At 38.2% G+C, this 22,029-nt stretch overlaps 1 protein-coding gene and 1 non-coding gene across 2 annotated transcripts in view; one reads left to right on the plus strand and one right to left on the minus strand.

Annotated features, from left to right (window-relative positions):
* Positions 1 to 21,599, plus strand: part of LOC138702931 (uncharacterized) — a 67,688-nt gene extending 46,089 nt beyond the window's left edge. The window contains exons 3-5 of the mRNA XM_069830340.1: positions 1,691 to 2,915; positions 5,571 to 5,806; positions 21,043 to 21,599. Coding sequence (XP_069686441.1) covers positions 1,691 to 2,915; positions 5,571 to 5,770 — 1,425 coding nt within the window. The 3' untranslated portion in view covers positions 5,771 to 5,806; positions 21,043 to 21,599. The remainder of the gene's footprint in view (positions 1 to 1,690; positions 2,916 to 5,570; positions 5,807 to 21,042) is intronic.
* TRNAS-GCU (transfer RNA serine (anticodon GCU)) lies at positions 1,468 to 1,541 on the minus strand. The gene has a single exon. It is a non-coding gene; the product is annotated as a tRNA-Ser (tRNA).
* Positions 21,600 to 22,029: the final 430 nt, after the last annotated feature.

Raw genomic sequence — 22,029 nt, forward strand, 5'->3', positions numbered from 1 at the left:
AAAAAAAAAGTTTGATTATTGCACATGCGCGCACGAAATGTTTCACTGTGTGGTATTTTGTTCAGTAGTGAAAGGACTATCAGACAGTGCAGTTGTGAATGTTTCTAGTCTTCTGTAGTGCATCAAACTGTAATATTTAAACAGTTCATTATGAACAGAAATCAAATGGGCACCTGCTGTGGTGTTCCTATTGCATAAAATGTGACACCTACCCGGTCAATTTTGAATAGAATATTTAAGGCTAAACAGTAGTATAAAAACGGGTTGTAATGTATTGCAATTTTTATGTTAATTAGTCTCTCTCAAAACAATATATATTTTTCTTTTATTAATTTGACATCACTTATAATGAAATGTACTTTATTTATTAATTTTGTTCTATGTTAATTTATCATACGCATTGTATTCTTCACCTGACATAATTAGGAACATTAAATCCAGACGTTCGAGATGGGCAGGGCATGTAGCACGTATGGGCGAATCCAGAAATGCATATAGAGTGTTAGTTGGGAGACCGGAGGGAAAAAGACCTTTAGGGAGGCCGAGACGTAGATGGGAGGATAATATTAAAATGGATTTGAGGGAGGTGGGGTATGATGATAGAGAGTGGATTAATCTTGCACAGGATAGGGACCGCTGGCGGGCTTATGTGAGGGCGGCAGTGAACCTTCGGGTTCCTTAAAAGCCATTTGTAAGTAAGTAAGTTAATTCATCATACAAATAAGTATCTAGAAGATGCATTAAAGTTACATTATATTACTCAGAACTTTAACAAATGTATACCATATTTTGGAACGGAATAAATTACATCTTTCTATACCATATTTTGGAACAGGGGAAATATAAAACAATTTTTATCTCGAAAACAAACAAAAACGAGGGAAATTATATTAAACTTTTTGTTTGAAATCTCTCAAACAGTAATCACTTGAAATTAATGACCTGCATACATACATACATACATACATACATACATACATACATACATACATACATACACAGTCGGCCTCGGTAGCGTAGTTGGTATAGCGCTGACCTTCTTTGCTTGAGGTTGCGGGTTCGATCCCGGCCAAGGTCGATGACATTTAAGAGTGTTTAAATGGGACAGGCTCATGTCAGTAGATTTACTGGCATGTAAAAAAACTCCTGCGGGACAAATTTCAGGCACGCCGGCGACGCTGATAATAATTAACCTCTGCAGTTGCGAGCGTCGTTAAATAAACCATAAAATAATATATACATACATACACATATACGAGTATACATACTGTACACTCGGGCGCGGGTTCGATTCTCGCTTGGGCTGATTGCCTGGTTGAGTTTTTTGCGAGGTTTCCTCAACTATAAGGCAAATATCAGGTAATCTATGGCGAATCCTCGGCCTCATCTTGCCAAATATCATCTCGCTATCTTCAATTCCATCGACGCTAAATAACCTCGTAGTTGAATAATTTCAAGGAAAAATTGTTCCGGGGCCGGGTATCGATCCCGGGACCCTTCGCTTAGCGCGCGAACGCTCTACCGACTGAGCTACCCCAGGAACTATACACGACACCGTCACAATTTTTCCTTTTTACCTGCTTCACAGGGAGCTACTACCTGAAAGGCAGATTTGTATAACCTCGTACAGCGTCGCTAAATAACCAAGTAAAATAAAAAAATATATACTGTACATTTTACTTTGTTTCAGGTGACGCTCTTAGTGGTGGACGTGGTGGGTGGCTATGGACCGCCCCGTAGGGAGAAGGATGCAGTTCAACATCTGCTAATGCTCAGAGCAACCACAGAGCCCTCCGTGGTACAGGTATCCACGGTGGCAACGACACACGCCACGAGTACGACCCACACGAGCACAGAACCCACGACCACCGCTTCCTTCCAGAACCTATCGGAAGCTCTGCCCTACTCAGCACCGGAAGTGAGGTTCAGCAACCGGAAGTACGGGCGCGTGCTAGAGAAGGAGCCGTACCCGGTGTACTGGACGCCCGAGCCGACCATCCAGAGCCGCATCATGAACAGGGCGCGGGTTCAGGAGCCCCGGCCGTTTAGGGCGCGCAACACCACAGCCACCCTGAAGAAGGACTCGTTTCCATACTACAGCCTAAGCAAGTACCCACAGCTGACCAGCTACCGCTACCCCAACGAGGCTAAGAACATCCAGGACATCATCAAATACCTCACGGACGAGACGTCGCCTAGCAACAAGCAACAGGAGACGATCGCCGGGCGTAAGATCAAGTTCGCCGGGGTCTACAAGACGGGCGCAGAGCAAGAGGACAGCTATTCGCGTCCCGACGAGTCCGTGGAGGAAGTCCTGCTGGCAGGCAACCAGAACAAGATGTCGGATCCGTCTCTGAATGGCCACGCCTACATAGCCGACCCCTTCCACGCGTACAAGCCCGCAGATCCGTCTGAAGTTAATCTTCTGGCAAACAGCGACTTCCGGTTCTCGCCCATCCGGTTCGCCTCCCGCCCGCATGGGACGCGCTGGGGGCTCCTCGATGTCAACCCCAACGACAAGTACTTCCCGAGGCCGCCCATCAACTTCGGGAAGCCTATTCCGACACAGACGGAGCACCACGAGCCCGTGGTGCAGATGTACCCGGGCACCTACACGTCCGCCATCTACAGGCCGTTCGGCAAGGAGCCGGCGAAGAAGCCGAAGCCCTTGAGCGTGATGCTGGACATCTACCCCATGGCGGAGGACGGCGGCCACCAGCAGGCCACTCAGCTGCGACCTACCAGGCACCGGAGCAGGCCCCCGCACGCCGGACCATCGGGCGAGGCCAAGCACCAGATGATCGTACACCTCAACCTGTACCCCAAGAAGAAGACCCCGGGCTTCGCCAGTAGGAGCTTCCATGTGGACGTGCAGAGCAACGCGCAGTGCTGCGAGGACGAGGTGCTGCGGAGAGGTGAGTACCTGGACATTACCGAACACGGTAACATCTTTCAGTACTTAGTACTCACAAGTGGGTATCTGGATACAATACTCGTAATGTTTCACTAAACTCCTATCACGACTACATGACTCTTCCAGTAGTTCGCACAGCAGGATTCATAACTATTTACTGCGTGGATACTTTGATAGTCTACTTATGAACATAAATGATTCCTCAGCACTTACTGTGAGTGCTTTGGTCCTTCACTGTTTACTGGCCGTAGAGGGTCCCTGTGTACGTAATACATATTAACAAGATCCATGAGAACCTCTGCGAAAAAAGTGAATATATCGGTACCATAATTGGGTCCCTCAATACTTACTGTGAGTGTTTTGGTCCTTCACTACTTACTGGCCGTAGAGGGTCCCTGTGTACGTAATACATATTAACAAGATCCATGAGAACCTCTGCGAAAAAAGTGAATATATCGGTACCATAATTGGGTCCCTCAATACTTACTGTGAGTACTTTGGTCCTTCGCTGCTTACTGACCGTAGAGGGTCCCTGTGTACGTAATACATATTAACAAGATCCATGAGAACCTCTGCGAAAAAAGTGAATATATCGGTACCATAATTGGGTCCCTCAATACTTACTGTGAGTACTTTGGTCCTTCGCTGCTTACTGACCGTAGAGGGTCCCTGTGTACGTAATACATATTAACAAGATCCATGAGAACCTCTGCGAAAAAAGTGAATATATCGGTACCATAATTGGGTCCCTCAATACTTACTGTGAGTACTTTGGTCCTTCGCTGCTTACTGACCGTAGAGGGTCCCTGTGTACGTAATACATATTAACAAGATCCATGAGAACCTCTGCGAAAAAAGTGAATATATCGGTACCATAATTGGGTCCCTCAATACTTACTGTGAGTGTTTTGGTCCTTCACTGCTTACTGGCCGTAGAGGGTCCCTGTGTACGTAATACATATTAACAAGATCCATGAGAACCTCTGCGAAAAAAGTGAATATATCGGTACCATAATTGGGTCCCTCAATACTTACTGTGAGTACTTTGGTCCTTCGCTGCTTACTGGCCGTAGAGGGTCCCTGAGTACTTAATACATATAACAGGATCTGTAAGTACTTCTGTGAAAAAGTGAATATATCGGTACCATAATTGGGTCCCTCAGCACTCACTGCTAGTACTTTGGTCCTTCACTGCTTACTGGCCGTAGAGGGTCCCTGAGTACTTAATACATATAACAGGATCCGTAAGTACTTCTGCGAAAAAGTGAATATATCGGTACCAAAATTGAGTCTCTCAGTACGTACAGTGAGTACTTTGGTCCTTCGCTACTTACTGGCCATGGAGGGTTGCTGTGTACTTAATAGGCATAACAAGATCCATGAGTACTTCTGGGAAAAAGTGAATATATCGGTACCAAAATTGGATCCCTCAGCACTTACTGTGAGTACTTTAGTTCTTCATTGCTTACTGGCCGTAGAGGGTCCCTGAGTACTTAATACATATAACGGGATCTATAAGTACTTCTGCGAAAAAGTAAATATATCGGTATCATAATTGGGTCCCTCAGCACTCACTGCTAGTACTTTGGTCCTTCACTCCATACTGGCCATAGAGGGTTGCTATGTACTTAATAGGTATAACAAGATCCATGAGTACTTCTGCGAAAAAGTTAATATATCGGTACCATAATTGGGTCCCTCAATACTTACTGTAAGTACTTGGTCCTTCACTGCTTACTGGCCGTAGAGGGTCCCTGAGTACTTAATACATATAACAGGATCCATGAGTACTTCTGCGAAAAAATGAATATATTGGTACCATAATTGGGTCCCTCAGCACTTACTGCGAGTACTTTGGTCCTTCACTGCTTACTGGCCACAGGGGATCCCTGAGTACTTAATACATATACCAGGATCCATGAGTACTTCTGCGAAAAAGTGAATATATTTGTACCATAATTGGGTCCCTCAGCACTTACTGTGAATACTTTTATCCTTCACTGCTCACTGGCCGTAGAGTGTGACTTAATAGATATAACAGAAACCATGAATACAAAAGTGAATATATCGGTACCATAATTGGGTCCCTGAGTACTTACTGCGAGTACTTTGGTCCTTCACTGCTTACTGGCCATAGAGGGTCCCTGAGTACTTAATAGGTATAACAGGATCCATGAGTACTTCTGCACAGAAATAGGTACCACAGTACCATAATTGGCACTCACTGCGAGTTGCTACTTCGCATAACTTACTGCGTAGAATTGGGTGCCTCGATATTTACTGAGCACAAATGGGGCCTTCAAAACTTAGCCAGCCACCGGCGTAGCTCAGTCGGCTGAGGCGCTTGCCTGCCGATCCGGAGTTGCGCCCAGGCGTGGGGTCGATATTCACTTGGGCTGATTACCTGGTTGGGATTTTTCCGAGATTTTCCCAAACCGTAAGGCGAATGTCAGGTAATCTGTGGCGAATCCTCGGCCTTAGTTCGCAAAATATTGTCTCGCTATCACCAATCGACGCTAAATAACCTCATAGTTGATACAGCGTCGTTTAATAACCGACTAAAACTGTATTGAAATTTTGAGTTTTAGGATTAATCCTGCCCCTGGATATAGAGAATATTTGCACCGTATTGTATCGAATTTTTGTTATTCTGTAGTCTACGAAGACGCTGTTGATGACAGCAGAGAAGATCCTGCACCATGGAGACAAAAACAAGAGAGCTTCGACTTCATACAACCAAGGGGCAGACTCACTTCCGGTCCGAGCGCTGAGCAGGAAGTGACGGCAGGAGAGGAAGAATCCCTGTCCGCCCCCCTGGATGTGAGCCTGGTGCCTTCCAACAGCAGCGACACGTGACGGCACGCTACCACACAGCCGAGTGCGCTGCTTCCAGTTCAGTATTAAAACCTCATTCGTCCATTTCTCCATATCCAATTCTCCTGTCACATTTTCTTCTTTTCATCCTGTCTTCGTTTTAATTATAACTTTCCATTGCTTTTTACTCTTCTTTCTTTTTCTTCCTATCTCATTCATTCGAAATATGTATTATACAGGGACATCATTTTATTTTTACTTCAATTTTTATTGTACCTGAGTTTTTTAATGTACTTCACTCCCACCCCTTCTACTAATGAAGTTCAACAGTCCTCCACACAGATCCAAACCGCATATACAGTGATAGTAGCCTTACGGTCATAGTAAACAGTACGTTCCAAAAATATGTTCGCGTTATCCAGTGACGAAAGAGCTTTCAATATTGAATCATTTTCGCACAGATACTGTCGTCCATTTGCCTACGTCGCATCCCGGTTTCCCCCACCAGCTTTTATTCGCCAGCTAGTGGCTGGGCTGTCTTAGCTCTTTTCTGAGAACATTAATTTCTGTTAGGAATTGGACGGCTACGTAATATTATACAACTGTTTAAAATAACTTAAATAAAAGGGCCTCGTTAAGTAATTAAATGCCACGTGATTTCCTCCGTTTCTACGACCCTACGACATAACCACTTGGAAGGACAGTAGACAGCATGTCTGAGCAATTTTATCTTTTCGGATCGGGCAGAAGTGAAGATTGAATTTACAGTACGTAAGGTACTCTTTTATAGGTACAGAATTATTTAAACATGAGTTACTAGTACGAAGGACGAAACTGGCAATTGGGATTAGGTACAATAGGCTAAAGTGCGATAATGTGCACAAAAGAACTGAACCCTGTATCGAAATGAACGGCCACCATTTTAAAAATGTGTTTAATTTTCAATTTAACTTTATTCTCTATATTGTACGCTAATGTGCTCTAGACAATATAATATACACTGCATAATGAATACGTCCACATGGACAGCTCAGTTCGTGAGTAAAAACACTCATTGTTAATACTGTACTGTATTTTGATTAAACAAAAACCTAATGAAAATTATCAAACTCAAAATCGCGATATTTCCTAGTTTACGTAAATGGATGAACTACTTTTCTTCCTTCCTATACCTAGTAAAGTGATTTGTTTGTATTTTACGCCAGTATCATCGAACTCCAGTCGTGGAAGGGCTAGCAAACGGCGTTGATCCAGAGGTATAGCCAAGTTAATATTAAAAATGTTAGTAAAAATAAAATGATGTCCCTGTATATCTTTCTCGTGTTAATCAGGTACGGTAATATTTAACACGAGATATATATATATATATATACAATATATATTCCGAAGTGATATAGTGTTCAAAGTTGTGTAATCAAGATGTATGCTTATTCATTCATTCATAATGTTCTGCCTAAGAGGAGGTATTTCACTGCAAACCTAGCATTCTCCAGTATATCCTATTTTATGCCTTCCTCTTTGTCTCCGCATGTGATTCATATATCTTAATGTCGTCTATCATCTGATATCTTCTTCTGCCCCGAACTCTTCTCCCGTTCACCATTCTTTCCAGTGCATCCTTCAGTAGGCAGTTTCTTCTCAACCAGTGACCCAACCAATTTCTTTTCCTCTTCCTGATCAGTTTCAGCATCATTCTTTCTTCACCCACTCTTTCCAACACAGCTTCGTTTTTTATGCTGTCTGTCCATTTCACACGCTTCATCCTTCTCCATATCCACATTTCAAATGCTTCTATTCGCCTCTCTTCATTTCGTCGTATTGTCCATGTTCCTGCCCCTTACAATATCACACTCCATACAAAGCACTTCACTAGTATCTTATTTTTTTCTCCAGAAGTCCGCAGAAAATGCTCCTTTTTGTATTAAAAACTTCCTTTGCCATTGCTATTTTCCTTTTGACTTCTTGGCAGCAGTTCATGTTACTGCTCTGTCTATAATATCCATCATATTGTTATCCACAACTTTATCCTCCAATTCATTTTTTGTCTTTTTGTTTTAACCTCTATTTTCATTGCTTTCTTCTTGTCCTATTACTACTTTATACATCTGCTTTATTACAATTCATCTTCCTTCGCTCTTCTCTTTCATATCTTTTCCTCTTTCTACCTTATAATTCGTCACCTTCCTGCCCATATATTCATCCCCTTCCTTTTATTTTGCTCACATCTTCTTTTGTCTCTTCCATTTAATTTTTTCTTGCCCTTTCTGCTTGACCATAGTTTGTTATCTCTCTCTCTCTCTCTCTCTCTCTCTTTATCATTCTTCTTCTTCACTTTGTTTTTGTTTGTTTTTTTTTTTTCATGGACTCCTTAAAATATTAATTGCCTTCCTCTTATCTATATTTTGCTTCTTTCTTCTTCTGTCACAACACAATGCTTCTTACTCATATTTTCCTTTCTTTCTTTCATATCTGCTTCATCATAATCCTTAAGCTTTTCTTGCTTTTTTCTCCTCTTCAACTGTTTGTGTTCACCTTCCTTTTTTCCTCTAGGTTGCCTAGCAACGTGTAGTTCTTTAATGTTAGCATGTCCGTTTGTGTAAAGGATAACGATTATTTGGTTAATAAAGTTTTATTATAATACTGGTGACCCAGACGTGATCAAACCAAGTACCATCAAGTATTTGAAACAGAGAGAAACATCCGATGCATATAGGAGAATTGAAGACATTGTGCCTCATATTACAATCATGTGAAATGAGGATATAAACTAGGCCTATATCAATGCATAATAGTAATTGAAGGGTTTAGGGCCATAGTGGGCCAAGCGCCATTTATAAAAAATGTAGGTAGCAAACAAGGGTTAAAATTAAATGATTACCATAATTTAACGAAACATATAGCATGTACTATATGCACATTGAAACTAAATGATATGTCAATCTTCATTAAACTATGGTATTTACTTAACTTTAACCTTGCTTTCTCCGGTTTTAATAAATGGCGCTTGGCCCACTATGCCTCTGAACCCTTCAATTATATCTGGGTTCTGCGATCTTGCTGGTGCTTTATAAATGTGTCTTGCACGTTTAATTATATTTTATAAATGTTTGGCTTAGATACATTTACATTTATAGAAGCCATTATTTTTAATAACTGGGCCATCTTAATTAATTAAAAGTTTTTCCATTCTCAAGGGATCTGTGTTTGACTTTCGCTTAAAGTCTCTCAAGTTCAAAATTATTTCTTGTAAATTAATCATTTCGACGGTAAATAAGGAAATCTCGGCTATCATACACTCAGCTGTGTTACAGCATGTTCTTAATGTTTTTTTTTATTTGGTTATTTTACGTTGATTTTTCAACAGCTATGGTTATCTAGCGTCTGAATGAGATGGTGATAATGCCAGCGAAATGAGTCCAGGTTCCAGCGCTGAAAGTTACCCAGCATTTGTGCTTAATGGGTAGAGGGAAAATCTCGGAAAAAACCTCAACCAGATAGCTTGTACTAACCAGGATTTGAACCCGGGCCATCTCGTTGCACGGTCAGGAATGCTAACCGGTACTTCCCACAGCGGTGAACTTTCTTAAAGGGGTTGACGGGTGAAATTTTGGTCATTTTCAGTAAAAAAAATCGCATATTCGTTTTCTTGTAAAAAAAAATGAATCTCCAATCTCTTATTTATATGCCGGGCAAGTTTCTGCGTTCGAAAGCATACAAATTACGCCATATATAAATAACTGCATTCTTGAACTTCAATACCACGTAAATTTTACAAGCTGTTTTCTAACACTTATTTTCAGCACATTTCGCCGGGTTCGAAGTGTAATAGTACATTATGCAACTAGCCTATAATGGTAGTAATTAAGACGCGAGTATGTTTATGAAACGAGCGCAAGCGAGTTTCATAATTTCCATACGAGCATCTTAATTACCATTATAGTCAAGTTTCATACCACTTTTTATGCTCGACCATATTTCTAACTTGAAATTATTCATGTTATTCTTATCTGACTGAGGAGCGGAACTGACCTTGTGCAATACCTCGTAAATTGTGAGATGTGCGCAAACGCGAAAGTATTGATTTTTTCAGAGAAACAAATGTCGACATTGACTTTGGTATAATCTAGAGAGTAAAATGAACATTAATCTTGATATAGCCTTGAAATTGAAATAGACATTGAAAAACGAGATGACAAATTGAATTTATTTGAATATTATTTACAATTAACGCTAAATATTATAGTAACAGAACTGACTTTATTTCAAATATAGGTGATTTATTGTGCAATTGGCGAAATGAATTTGCGGGAATGTGCTTTGTGAAAGGCTGGAAGATGACGGTGAATTGATGTTAATTTGTGTGTTGTTTTTTTAGACTGAGTTTAATACTGTATTTGAGATTTCAATTTTATTTTGGATCGATTCTTCAACATAACTTTCTGCGACAGTATTGGATTTCCAGCCTCCGTGACGTTTCAATGTTGTGATGTCGCCGCCAGCGTCTACTAAAATTGTCGCAGAACTCCTGCGAAAACAGTTGTCTTTCGATTGCATTTCCGAGAATAATCGATACTTGCGTTTTCATATTGCTACAATGGTATTTTCTTATTGGTGGAACATCTGAACTTTAATGAACAGGTGTACTTTAATGAGGTCCATTAAAGGGCTGCTACCAGGTGTATAATTACTACATTTCGGCATGGTCGAGCATAAAGACTCTTGTAATTTCGATGATAGGAACATGAAATTTTTACTGCTTGTTCTATATACTGTAGTTAACAAAACAGCTTATGGCTTTTATGGCTGTATGAATACTTTTTGAAATAAAAAAAGTAAATATTTATAGTGGCAATGGAAAATTTCTATTTTTAGGGATGCAGTGTTATAAAATAATATTTTTTTTTTTCTCTTTTCTCTTGCTTTAAAGGATGCTATTCATAATTAGGAATATGCTGTCTCATGTATTTTTAAACTGCGTCATGTCGGACAGTGTGTCTAACGTTCGTGAAGGCCACTTCGATCTAGTGGTAACCTGCCCCTAGATTGAAATGTCGCGACTGACTTTTATATTAAAAATTCTGAAGTGCGGCTTTCATCGGATGAAGAGGCAAAACCGCTGCATTCTTTGTTAGATCTCTTCCATGTAAAAGATCCCTTTTTCATGAATATAGGTACAGGATTTTGCGCCTAGATTTCCCAGAAATAATTATTTTACATGTTAAATGTTGATACCACTATGTTCCAAGAGGCTGCATTCACTTTGATGACTATAAATAAGGACGAAATTAAATATTTTCTGTCAGAAATCAGAAAGACGTATTAAACTTGGAATTCATGTGACAAATATCCAATACTTCTGCTTTAAGAAACAATATCTAGATATTAAAAACTGTTATTACCATTACTGCTATTACTTTTACCACTATTGCTGCTACTACTGCTGCTACTACTGCTACTACTACTGCTGCAACTACGTACTGCTATTGCTATTACTGCTGCTTCTACCTACTGCTATTGCTACTACTACTGCTGCTGCTACTACTGCTACTAGTATCTACTGCTGTTGCTACTAGTACCATTACTGCTACTATTACTACTGCTGATGCTACTGCTGCTACTACTACTGATACTACTACCACTACTGATACTTTAATACTGCTGCTACTGCTACTACTACTGCTGCTATTACTGCTACTAGTATCTACTGCTATTGCTACTAGTACCATTACTGCTACTATTACTACTGCTGATGCTACTGCTGCCACTACTACTACTGATACTACTACCACTATTGATACTATTAATACTGCTGCTACTGCTACTGCTACTATTACTACTACTGCTACTACTACCTACTGCTATTGCTACTACCATTACTACTGCTGCTATTATTACTACTGCTGCTACTACTACATACTGCTGTTTCTACTACTATTGCTACTACTACCACTGCTGCTATTATTACTACTGCTACTACTACTGCTATTACTACTGCTACTTCCACCACTACTGATAATATTAATACTGCTGGTACTACTACTGCTACTACTACCACTACTGATAGTATTAATACTGCTGCTACTGCTACTACTGCTGCTACTACTACTGCTACTACTACCTAATGCTGTTGCTACATACTACCACTGCTGCTGTTATTACTACTGCTGCTACTACTACATACTGCTGTTTCTACTACTATTGCTACTACTACCACTGCTGCTATTATTACTACTGCTACTACTACTGCTATTACTACTGCTACTTCTACCACTACTGATAGTATTAATACTGCTGCTACTGCTACTACTGCTGCTACTACTACTGCTACTACTACCTAATGCTATTGCTACATACTACCACTGCTGCTGTTATTACTACTGCTACTACTACCACTACTGATACTATTAATACTGCTGCTACTGCCACTACTGCTGCTACTACTACTGCTACTACTACCTAATGCTATTGCTACATACTACCACTGCTGCTGTTATTACTACTGCTACTACTACCACTACTGATACTATTAATACTGCTGCTACTGCCACTACTGCTGCTACTACTACTGCTACTACTACCTAATGGTATTGCTACATACTACCACTGCTGCTATTATTACTACTGCTACTACTACCAGTACTGATAGTATTAATACTGCTGCTACTGCTACTACTAATTACCGATACTGATTATATTACCCACCATTAACTGCTTTTATTACTACTACCAGTACCTACTACTACTATGACTACTACCACCACCGGTATTACTGCTACCACCACTATTACTGCTACTATTAACACTACCATCACCAGTACTACTGCTGCTACCACTGCTGCTATCACTATTACTGCTACTATAACAAACGCCACCAATAGTACTGCTACGGCTACTAGTGCATATCAAAACTCATAGTAACAGAATCAGTGCGATGTGATCTCACAGGAGAATGTAAAAATATTTCGATTAAAAATCTCAGTTACGAGTATTATTCTTAGTATTTTGTGTAATGATACGTACGTATATGAGTTGCACAATGAATATTTATTTTAATTGCACTGAAACCAATGGAAAAAATCCAGTGACTTGGTTGTCAAAAGGCAGGCGACATGTGCTAAATCCATCACTACATTGAAATTGACGCTTTAGTGCTTACTGTATGAAACCGAATCGCTGGAAATACTGGCTCCACAGTATGCTTCAGGTATGGAACACCTCGTTTTATCCGAGCCATTATGCAGGGCTGGAGCACTGTATCATAGCGTTGTTGTCAGCCGAAACGATAGGGGGCGCAGGTGATTTTGGATAAGAGGATTTCCTGATAATTCGTGAATTCCCCCTTGGGTTTAAAGGCTTTTTAAGAAACAGTATTTATGATATGAACGCGCTTTATTGCTACTAACATCTGGTGTAAAATTTACGAACTATAAATTACACCGTTCAAGGTGTATTTCTCTGGAATCAATTCGGCTTGGACTAATTTTGAAAACGCAGTTTTGCTGCAGACTTAACTTTCTGCTAAGAATGTGATGTTCAATTGTTTTGTAAACAGCAAATGGTGATAAAGATCGGATATGCGAGATTCTATGTAATGTATACAGGGTGATTCATTATTACGTGTAAATACTCCGTGTGTGTAATGTAGAGGTGAAACTAAGACTAAAACGTTCTATACAACTTTTTCTCAAAACCTTTAATTCCAGAGTTAACGCCATTTTCCGTGGGACTTGCATTCTCAAATAAAGAAAGGATAACACAGCAAATGTAAACTAATTATCACTTTCATACAGTGCATTTCGACTTCAGTACAAAAACAACCAAAGTCACTAAACCCAAATCCTCGGTAATCCACTTACGCACGTTTTGTGAGTTAAAACCAAACACAGTAAAAAATGTAACACAGCCCGTTCGACTCATTACGAACAATTCCACACACATGTTCAATTCGCTGTTGTAGTACTTCTACGTTAGGTACAGCAGAGGCATATACTAACGACTTCAGGCGGCCCCGAAGGTAGAAGTCCAGAGGGTTCATGTCCGGTGACCTGGCTGGCCAAAGAGTTGGCCCTGCACGGCCTATCCATTGACCTGGATACGCAGCATTGAGATACGCCCTTACGTTGCGGCAGTAATGCGCAGGAGCACCATCGTGCATAAACCATAAGTTCACTCGCGTTGCAAGAGGGATATCATGTAGCAGACCATGCAATTCGCGTTCCAAGAGTGCGCAGTAGATTTTCCCATTCATTCGCGGATGTAGAACTCGAGGTCCGAATAACTGATTCCACACAATACCACACCAAATGGGAGAACAGTAATGCCTATGCAGTTACTATGACGTAGGTGGCATCTACTGGAACTCTGGATTTAAAGGTTTTGAGAAAAAGTTATACAGAATGTTTTAGTCTTAGTTTCATCTCTACAATGCACACACGAAGTAATTACACGTAATAATAAATCATCCTGTATATTCTAAAGCAGTGTTCCTACTTGATGGTCCGCGGATTCTGCAGGTAACACATAATCGCAAGGGATCCGTGGCGATATTCACAAGAAAAAAAATCCATTTTTCATTTTCATAGTGTTCTGCTCAAGGGCAGGTCTTTCACTGCAAACCCAGCATTCTCCAATCTTTTCTATTTTCCGTTCTTCTTAGTCTCCACATGTGATCCATGTATCTTAATATATTTATTCCTTTAACTTAAACGTAATATTGGTCGTCTATCTCTATATCCTGTGGCCAACTTATCCCTATACTTTGGGAGAGATGACCAATGGCTTATTATATTTTAAACTTGTTGCTTTATTATACACAGTGACGACTCTTGATATTTTTTGTATGTAGGATATGAGATTGATGACTGATGACCAAGACAGAAACTGATAATAATAATAATAATAATAATAATAATAATAATAATAATAATAATAAAGCATACGCAATTAATTTCTTGCTACAGTCAAATTCTTCTAAATGAACAATTACAATTTCAGATATTCTTTTAGCAATCCTGTCATCTGAAAGTCCCGTTAATTCTTGTGTTTTATTATAGCTTATTTTATTTATTTTTATGTAATTTTGATTTTTATCATTTTATTTTTTTATATTATATCATTTTAAATTATTTATTATTTCGTTTATTCTATTCTTTCAAAATGACCAATTAACTGCAGTTAAGGAGGCTACAAGGGTACTTGAAAATTCGTATTGTAGTCTCTGATAAGGTCTCCACCACCCAGAAAGAAGGGTTGTAGTATTAGGATACGCGGTCACATCCTCAAATGCTGTTAAAGTTAAGCCATACCCTTCCCTCAGCACTCTCCCCTGCCCTTAACTTCACTGCTAGAAAAAAACCGTTTACTATAAAATATTTGGATGGTTCCTCGGAAAGTATTTCTAAGGTCTGAGATGTGCAGTGGCAACAAGTCACGACAGAAAGTGGAAGTTTGAAGAAAATTATTACGTCGGGACGCATTAAAAATCAAAATCTGTAATTAAAATGTTTTCTATCCTCAGAGACACGAAATTAAACTGTAAGATCATCCTCATATCCTTCATGAAGGAATCGCCACTGATTGTACGTATTAGTAAATTCTGTACGCCCTGGGTCATTATAATGATGAAATTTATCATTGCAAGAACGCATTTGACTTTTTCCGTATTTCTTTACCGAACGGTTATCTTGTTATGTGATTTAGAAAAATATGGCCATCTAACAGAAAATTACCATACAACATCCCATAATTTTTAATAGAACACATTTAACTATTTAATAATAGTAATTATTATATAATTACTGACATTATATTATTATTTACGAATATGTTACGCAAAAATATTTATTTTTTCCACAGTAATATCACTATAGATTTTGATCTATATAGAGAAAATCAAAACCCAAGTTGGATTTAATTGACTATTACACGATTAGAAGAAAGTATATAAAGATTAGAAGAAATATACTCTAATACAATAAAATATTAATTGACTTACTAAAATACCAAACTGTCTTGAAATTGTATTATTGCAGGGGCGTATTTTGCGGACTACCGGGGCTACCGGCGGTAGCCCAAGGAAATTACAAAAGAAAAAGTTTATAATATAACATAATGTAATAATTTTGTATTATTAGTTTTACCATAGTAATTAAAATTAAAGTAATTGTTAGATATATATGCGCTCTCTGCTCTCGAAAAGAAACAAGTTGTCAAGGCAGCATCGCTGGAGAAACCAGCTGAGGTAGCCTGTGACCGTTTCGCTCACGCTGTCCTTCGCACAACTGCCCGTCCCCCCCGCTCCCTTCTGTTACCATCGTGCACTGTAGGCCGGGCGAGTTGCCGCTCTCGTGATCGGTTTCTTCGCAGGCGCGAAGCAGCAATACGCTTAGTACGCTAGCAATTGAATGTGATTGTGTTCTTGCAGTGCATTATTTTAAATCTGTGATTTGTTCGAGTGTCTAAGAGTTATATTAATTGTGAATTATTAAGTTTTTAATTTCCCAATTAAGTGATATTGTGAAAAATATGCCAGAACAAGTTTCTGGAGAGGTTTGTGTTGAAAATGACTGTAATAGAAGGTTTATTAAAAGTGCCTTTTAACAGTCGTACATAACAACGAGAAAGTTGAAATTGTGAAAATGGAAAACCAACTCATGAGTTAAATTTGTCCATGGACGTAAAAGAAAAACAGCGAGGGTACACACGCCATTTCACTTCAACATCATATGGTAAGTGGAATTGGTTGTGTGGTACTTCTAAACTGTCTAAACTATTTTGCTGGCAATGTTTGTTATTTAGCCGCGAAACTAATGTGTGGTCAAAAGAGGGGTTTTCTAATGTGAACTCCCTTCGAACGGCAGTCCTAGAATACGACAAATCAAAAGCTCATATTTGTAGTAGCATGAACTTTGCAAACTTTGGGAAGACAAGAATTGATTTACAGCTAGATAAGCGAAAAGCTCTACACATCAACCAACACAATGCTCTTGTGAAAAAAAAAAATCGGGAGATTTTACTGCATCTTATTAACGCAGTCTGCTTTCTAGGAAAACAAGAATTGGCTTTTCGGGGTCATAACGAGAGTGTGGAATCAGACAATATAGGAAATTATATTGAATATTTAAGTTCCTTAAGTGAATTTGGCCATTTACTGGCCAATCATCTTGAGAGTTCAACAGTATTTCGTGGTACTTCTCTCGCAATTCAGAATGACTTAATATTTGCTATAAGTGGGGTTATGATAAAGAACATAAAACCTTTTATGGCCATTGTTGTTGATGAAACAAGTTACTGCTCTAATCAGAGTCAATTGCCCACTGTTTTAAGATTCGTCGACAGTACTGCCAATGTTCAAGAACGGTTTATAGGATTCACAAATGTCAGTTCGGACAAAACTGCTGCTGCTTCGTTTCAGCATGTGGAAGGTGTTATAGCAGAATACAATGTCGGCAATAAGTTAATTGCACAGACATACGATGGTGCTTCAGTTATGGCGGGAAATATTAATGGCTTAAAAACAAAAGTTCAAGAAAAGTATCTTCAAGCACTATTTGTCCATTGTTACAGCCATGTTCTCAATTTAGTTTTGCAACAAACTACTTCATCCATTCCAGAATGCCGCATTTTTTTCAAAACACTGTCGGGTTTAGCTGCATTTTTCTCATCATCTCCTAAAAGATCAGAAAACTCAAAGAATTTATGAACAAGAAACTCCCAAAAGTAGCACCAACTAGATTGAATTTTACATCTCGGCTTGTAAATACAGTAAAGGAATACAGAGAAAAACGGACTGCTTTCTTTAAAAATATCATTTGTAATGACTCTGAAGAAAACTGGGATGATGCTGTAAATGTGCAGGCTCAAGGATATTTGTATTTTTTTCACACAGTTTCAGAATATATTTCTTCTTGAAGTCTATGCTAGAGTGTTCGCACATACAGATGTGCTCTACAATATTCTTCAGACAAAAAGTCTAGACATAGCATACTACTTGCAAGAGGTATCAAAGTTAAAAAAAAAAAATACTATATCCGAGTTCAGACGTAGTGGGTTTCCGTCCATATGGAGTAATATGGAAAATGAAAATTATTCAGCCAATACAATGGAACCACCATTAAAGCGAAGAAAAGGAGATGATGAATTGAAATACAGGCAGCTGTACTACAGCATACTAGATCGTATGCACATGGAAATTACTGACAGATTTTTTGATTATGGAAAGCTTCAGTTCACACATCTTCTAGATTCTCAAAAATGTTCTGCTTATAGAGAAAACTTTCCAAATGAGGCACGTTTGAAAAATGAATTAAGTGTAATATATTCAGCAGAAGTCTTTGATTTTTCGAACAAACCTATCCATGAAATATTATCTGCCATATATGAAAACCAGCTGAACCAAGTTATTCCTGAAGTCCTTAAATTGGCAACATTAATTGTGACAATACCAGCTACGTCAGCATCGGTAGAAAGGACATTTTCTGCGTTGAAGAGAATGAAATCCTACTGTAGATCAACTCATACACAAGAACGTTTATCCGGCTTGGCACTAATATCCATTGAAAAGTCATTTCTACAGAAACTTTGCAAGTGGCCCAACTGTAATTTCAAGGACGAAGTCATCAACGTATTTTCGTCCCAATCAAGACGTGTGGAATTCACATAAATATGTAAGGAATTTTATTATAGGGATTTTAAAATATATTTTGTGTAATAATAGGGTCAGTGGTAGCCCAGACCCTTTAACCAGTATACGCCACTGTATTATTGTACCATCAAATATTCCGCTAGATAGCAGTAGTGTGCTATGATGAGCTGTTCTCTTGTTACCAGCTGTGCCTACTATACAATCTTCATTGGACTCTATGGACGATTACCAGTCAAGAAGGCTTTGTTGATTCATTTCCATTTGTATTAAAACAGTTGCATTCCACTTCAATCATCAGTATGTATTAAACAATCTCTGATATGTGAATATCCATAATCTCATACAGCAGAAGCTATAACATAACCTAAATAATACGTACGATACAAAAGTTTTAATAAAATTAAGGATCATGAAATAAACATGAATAATTTTGAAAGGTACAATTATTGTAAGTACAATGTTGGCAAACAAAGAAACAAATGCTAGGGAAGTGATAAAAACAAACAAATGCTAAGGAAGTGATAAAAACAAATGTTAGGGAGATGATAAAAATTGTAGGATTGGTTGAAACACGTCGTTACGTACCGTTTTATTGGTCAAAAGTAGTATGACGTAGTAAATGTCTATTAGTCAAGGTATATTAATTCCTACTTCATTTCTAAGATTAGATTTCAATACAACAAAATGAATATTTTTTACGTTTAAAATAAGATTGAGGCAATGAGTAAAAAATTGGCGGTAGCCTGCGTCGAAAAACCAGGCGTATGGTTGAACATGAAATACGTCTTGGGGTTAGGGGTTAAAGTGGTTAATAGGAGTGATTTTCTTAATATTACAAAGTCAACATGATTTTGTTGAGTGCTGGCCTATGGCATGAAAAGAATGACACAAATGGCATATAAACTATATTGAGATATTTCTTATGTTAGATTTACACAAGAGTTGCCTAGAGTAGGCATTTCCTTCAACGCAGCTCAGTTTGCAATGTTGGCTGAGCTATTCATCGATATCTTTGTTGTTTTCAATAATTTATTATCATAATACAATACCGTAGAAGAGGGTAAAGTTGATCAAAATTTTGCAATTTTTTAATTATATTGAGGTTATGCAATGGAGCGAAGTTCCTCAGAAAATAGCATTTTGTCGTCACATCCTTCACTTATGAAGACACGTTACAAGAATTGAATTACAATGTATAAAATAACTTTTTTTTATTTGACTTGTGATCGAAGTTACCTGCTTAAATAGGGTAAAGGCGATCGATCGATTTTAAAATATTGCGGAGTAAAGTCGATCACTGTTTATGTTTTTAAAAAACAAATTAAGTGTATTACATATATTTTATTTGTTATAAGGGGTGTAAAAACAATAATAATCTTCAATATATGCCTATAGCATTATATAGTGTATCTTTTGTTACTGTGATCATGCTATTCGATACAATTGGGCCTATAGGTCTCCACTGTACAACCGTGACTATGATTGCCAACTTATAAAACATAAAAACACATTTTAATACTTCACATACCAACAAACAAAGATTTAAGAATTCAAAATTTACATTGAAATACCACCCTTCAATTATAATCTAAAATGCAATTCAACATTGCTTAGGTTTATATCAGATGTTATTTGAAATCTTCCCCTCCTCATGTCACTTTAGAAACTACGTTGTTCCCATAGTCAGGTACAGAGGGGTGTACAAAATATGTTCCTTTAGCAGTGCTTCTCTTACGCAAGAAATTCACCATAATTTCGTCTTCCCCTTTCCTCACTATCCCATCAATGTAAGCTATACTATGATACTTTTCTGTTTATAAGTGTTAGTTGCAGGTATTTCGGTGAACAATTTATTCTTCCTGCTCGTCCTATCTGTTTCGAGTAGGTCGATGGCATGATCGACTTAACCCTACAAAGGCACAAGTTTTCTTAAAATAATAAGTTTCAATACTAACATTTACGAACTGCAGAACTATTATTTCAGGATACAATCTCAACGAAAAGTACTTACGTATACTTCCTGTCTCCTTTCACTGCTGACTATAATTTAGAGTTTGTAAGACTATGTTTTCATTTAAGAGAAAAAGTAGAAAATAACAATTTTCACTTCAACGGTAATTACACAGTGTTCCCATTGTTGGCATTCGCAGGCTATTTGTTGTCCCTCTCGCTTACATTTGCAATGTAAGGCAATGAAGTCAGCATAACAAAATTTTAACAAGTAACTGAGAAAATATATAATTTTCAATAAAAATCGCAAATGATCGATTTTACACCCACTGATTGACTTTACCCACTTTTGCGGTACTCTCTTAAATTGACTGTACATATTGGAAATTAAACCAATGGCTCTTCAAAAACGCGCTATTAAATGTTTTATATGAAACAATTTCTATCTCGGAATGGACTCAAAAAGAAGCAAAATTGTATTAAACTTAAAAAATCCTCAGACCTTAGTTAATTGGGAACCACTGGTTTCAAGTATAACTTATATATATATATATATATATATATATATATATATATATATATATATATATATATATATATAGAGAGAGAGAGAGAGAGAGAGATAGGAAAAATCTCTTAACACAGTTACCATCTAATGATCCCTTCTTTTCTCTATCCCACTTCCTTTAATGCAAAAATTGTAAACATTTCTTTCCAACAGCAAAGAAATTTGAGAACTGCTCTTCTTCAAGATCGACCGATGTGTTCTAGGATGTTTGTGCGTCACCGATGTTCTTCCTCAGTCTTCAGATACTGAATTCAAGTTTGGTGGATCGGTCAAATAACAGAAGATCTTCTTCGAGTCAAGAAGTTTTAATAATCGTCAATAAAAATATACGAAGTGAAGAAGATGTGGTACCATTAAAACTAATTTCTGGTGTCTTCAGTTTTATTTACAATATAATGTTGAGGTTATGCGTAAAAAAAAATTATGATTCAATGTCTGAAATGTCAATTTTGGCGTAATCAATAACATGTTCTATATCCCTGTTCCTTGCCACTTGCAAGCGGTCATAAACTGAAGTTGGTATCCTCATCATCCAAAACAGAAAAAAAGTGCATTGGAAATTGTGCATATTTTTTGTGTATAGCCTAGATTCACACAATGTTCATTGCTGAAATTAAATTTTGCAGCATATCGTCTAATTTATTTTTATTTTGTATCCAAATGTTCCTTGTTGTTTGTAATGTTATATTATGAATAAAATAAAATCTCGATACAAACTAAAGAACATGACTTGATATATTTCTTACATTTTTTGTTTTCCCTGTGGTACGGAGGAGGGACCCGAAGGCTACACTGCTGCCTGAAGGTTATTGTGCTTACCATGTGAATTATTGGATAGTCTAACTACCGCGCTCTTGTACAAGTATAGCACGCTGCACCGTGAAATGAACCCGGGCTATGGTGTGCACGATATGATATGTGAATTCGTGATGGCGAAATGGGTCCGAGGTCCAACGCCGAAAATTACTCACAAATTCTGTTTCAGTTGGTTGAGGGAAAACCCCAGAAAAACCTCAAACCAGGTAACCACTTCGAACCAGGATTCGAACCCGCGTTGACCGTTACTCCACAGTAGTGGATTTTCTTACACTTAGTAGTAGCATATGTAAAAATGTGTGCCGATCTCATAAATTTTTAAGA

This window comes from Periplaneta americana, chromosome 7 (assembly GCF_040183065.1).
Source record: "Periplaneta americana isolate PAMFEO1 chromosome 7, P.americana_PAMFEO1_priV1, whole genome shotgun sequence".
NCBI classification, from domain to species: Eukaryota; Metazoa; Arthropoda; class Insecta; order Blattodea; family Blattidae; genus Periplaneta; species Periplaneta americana.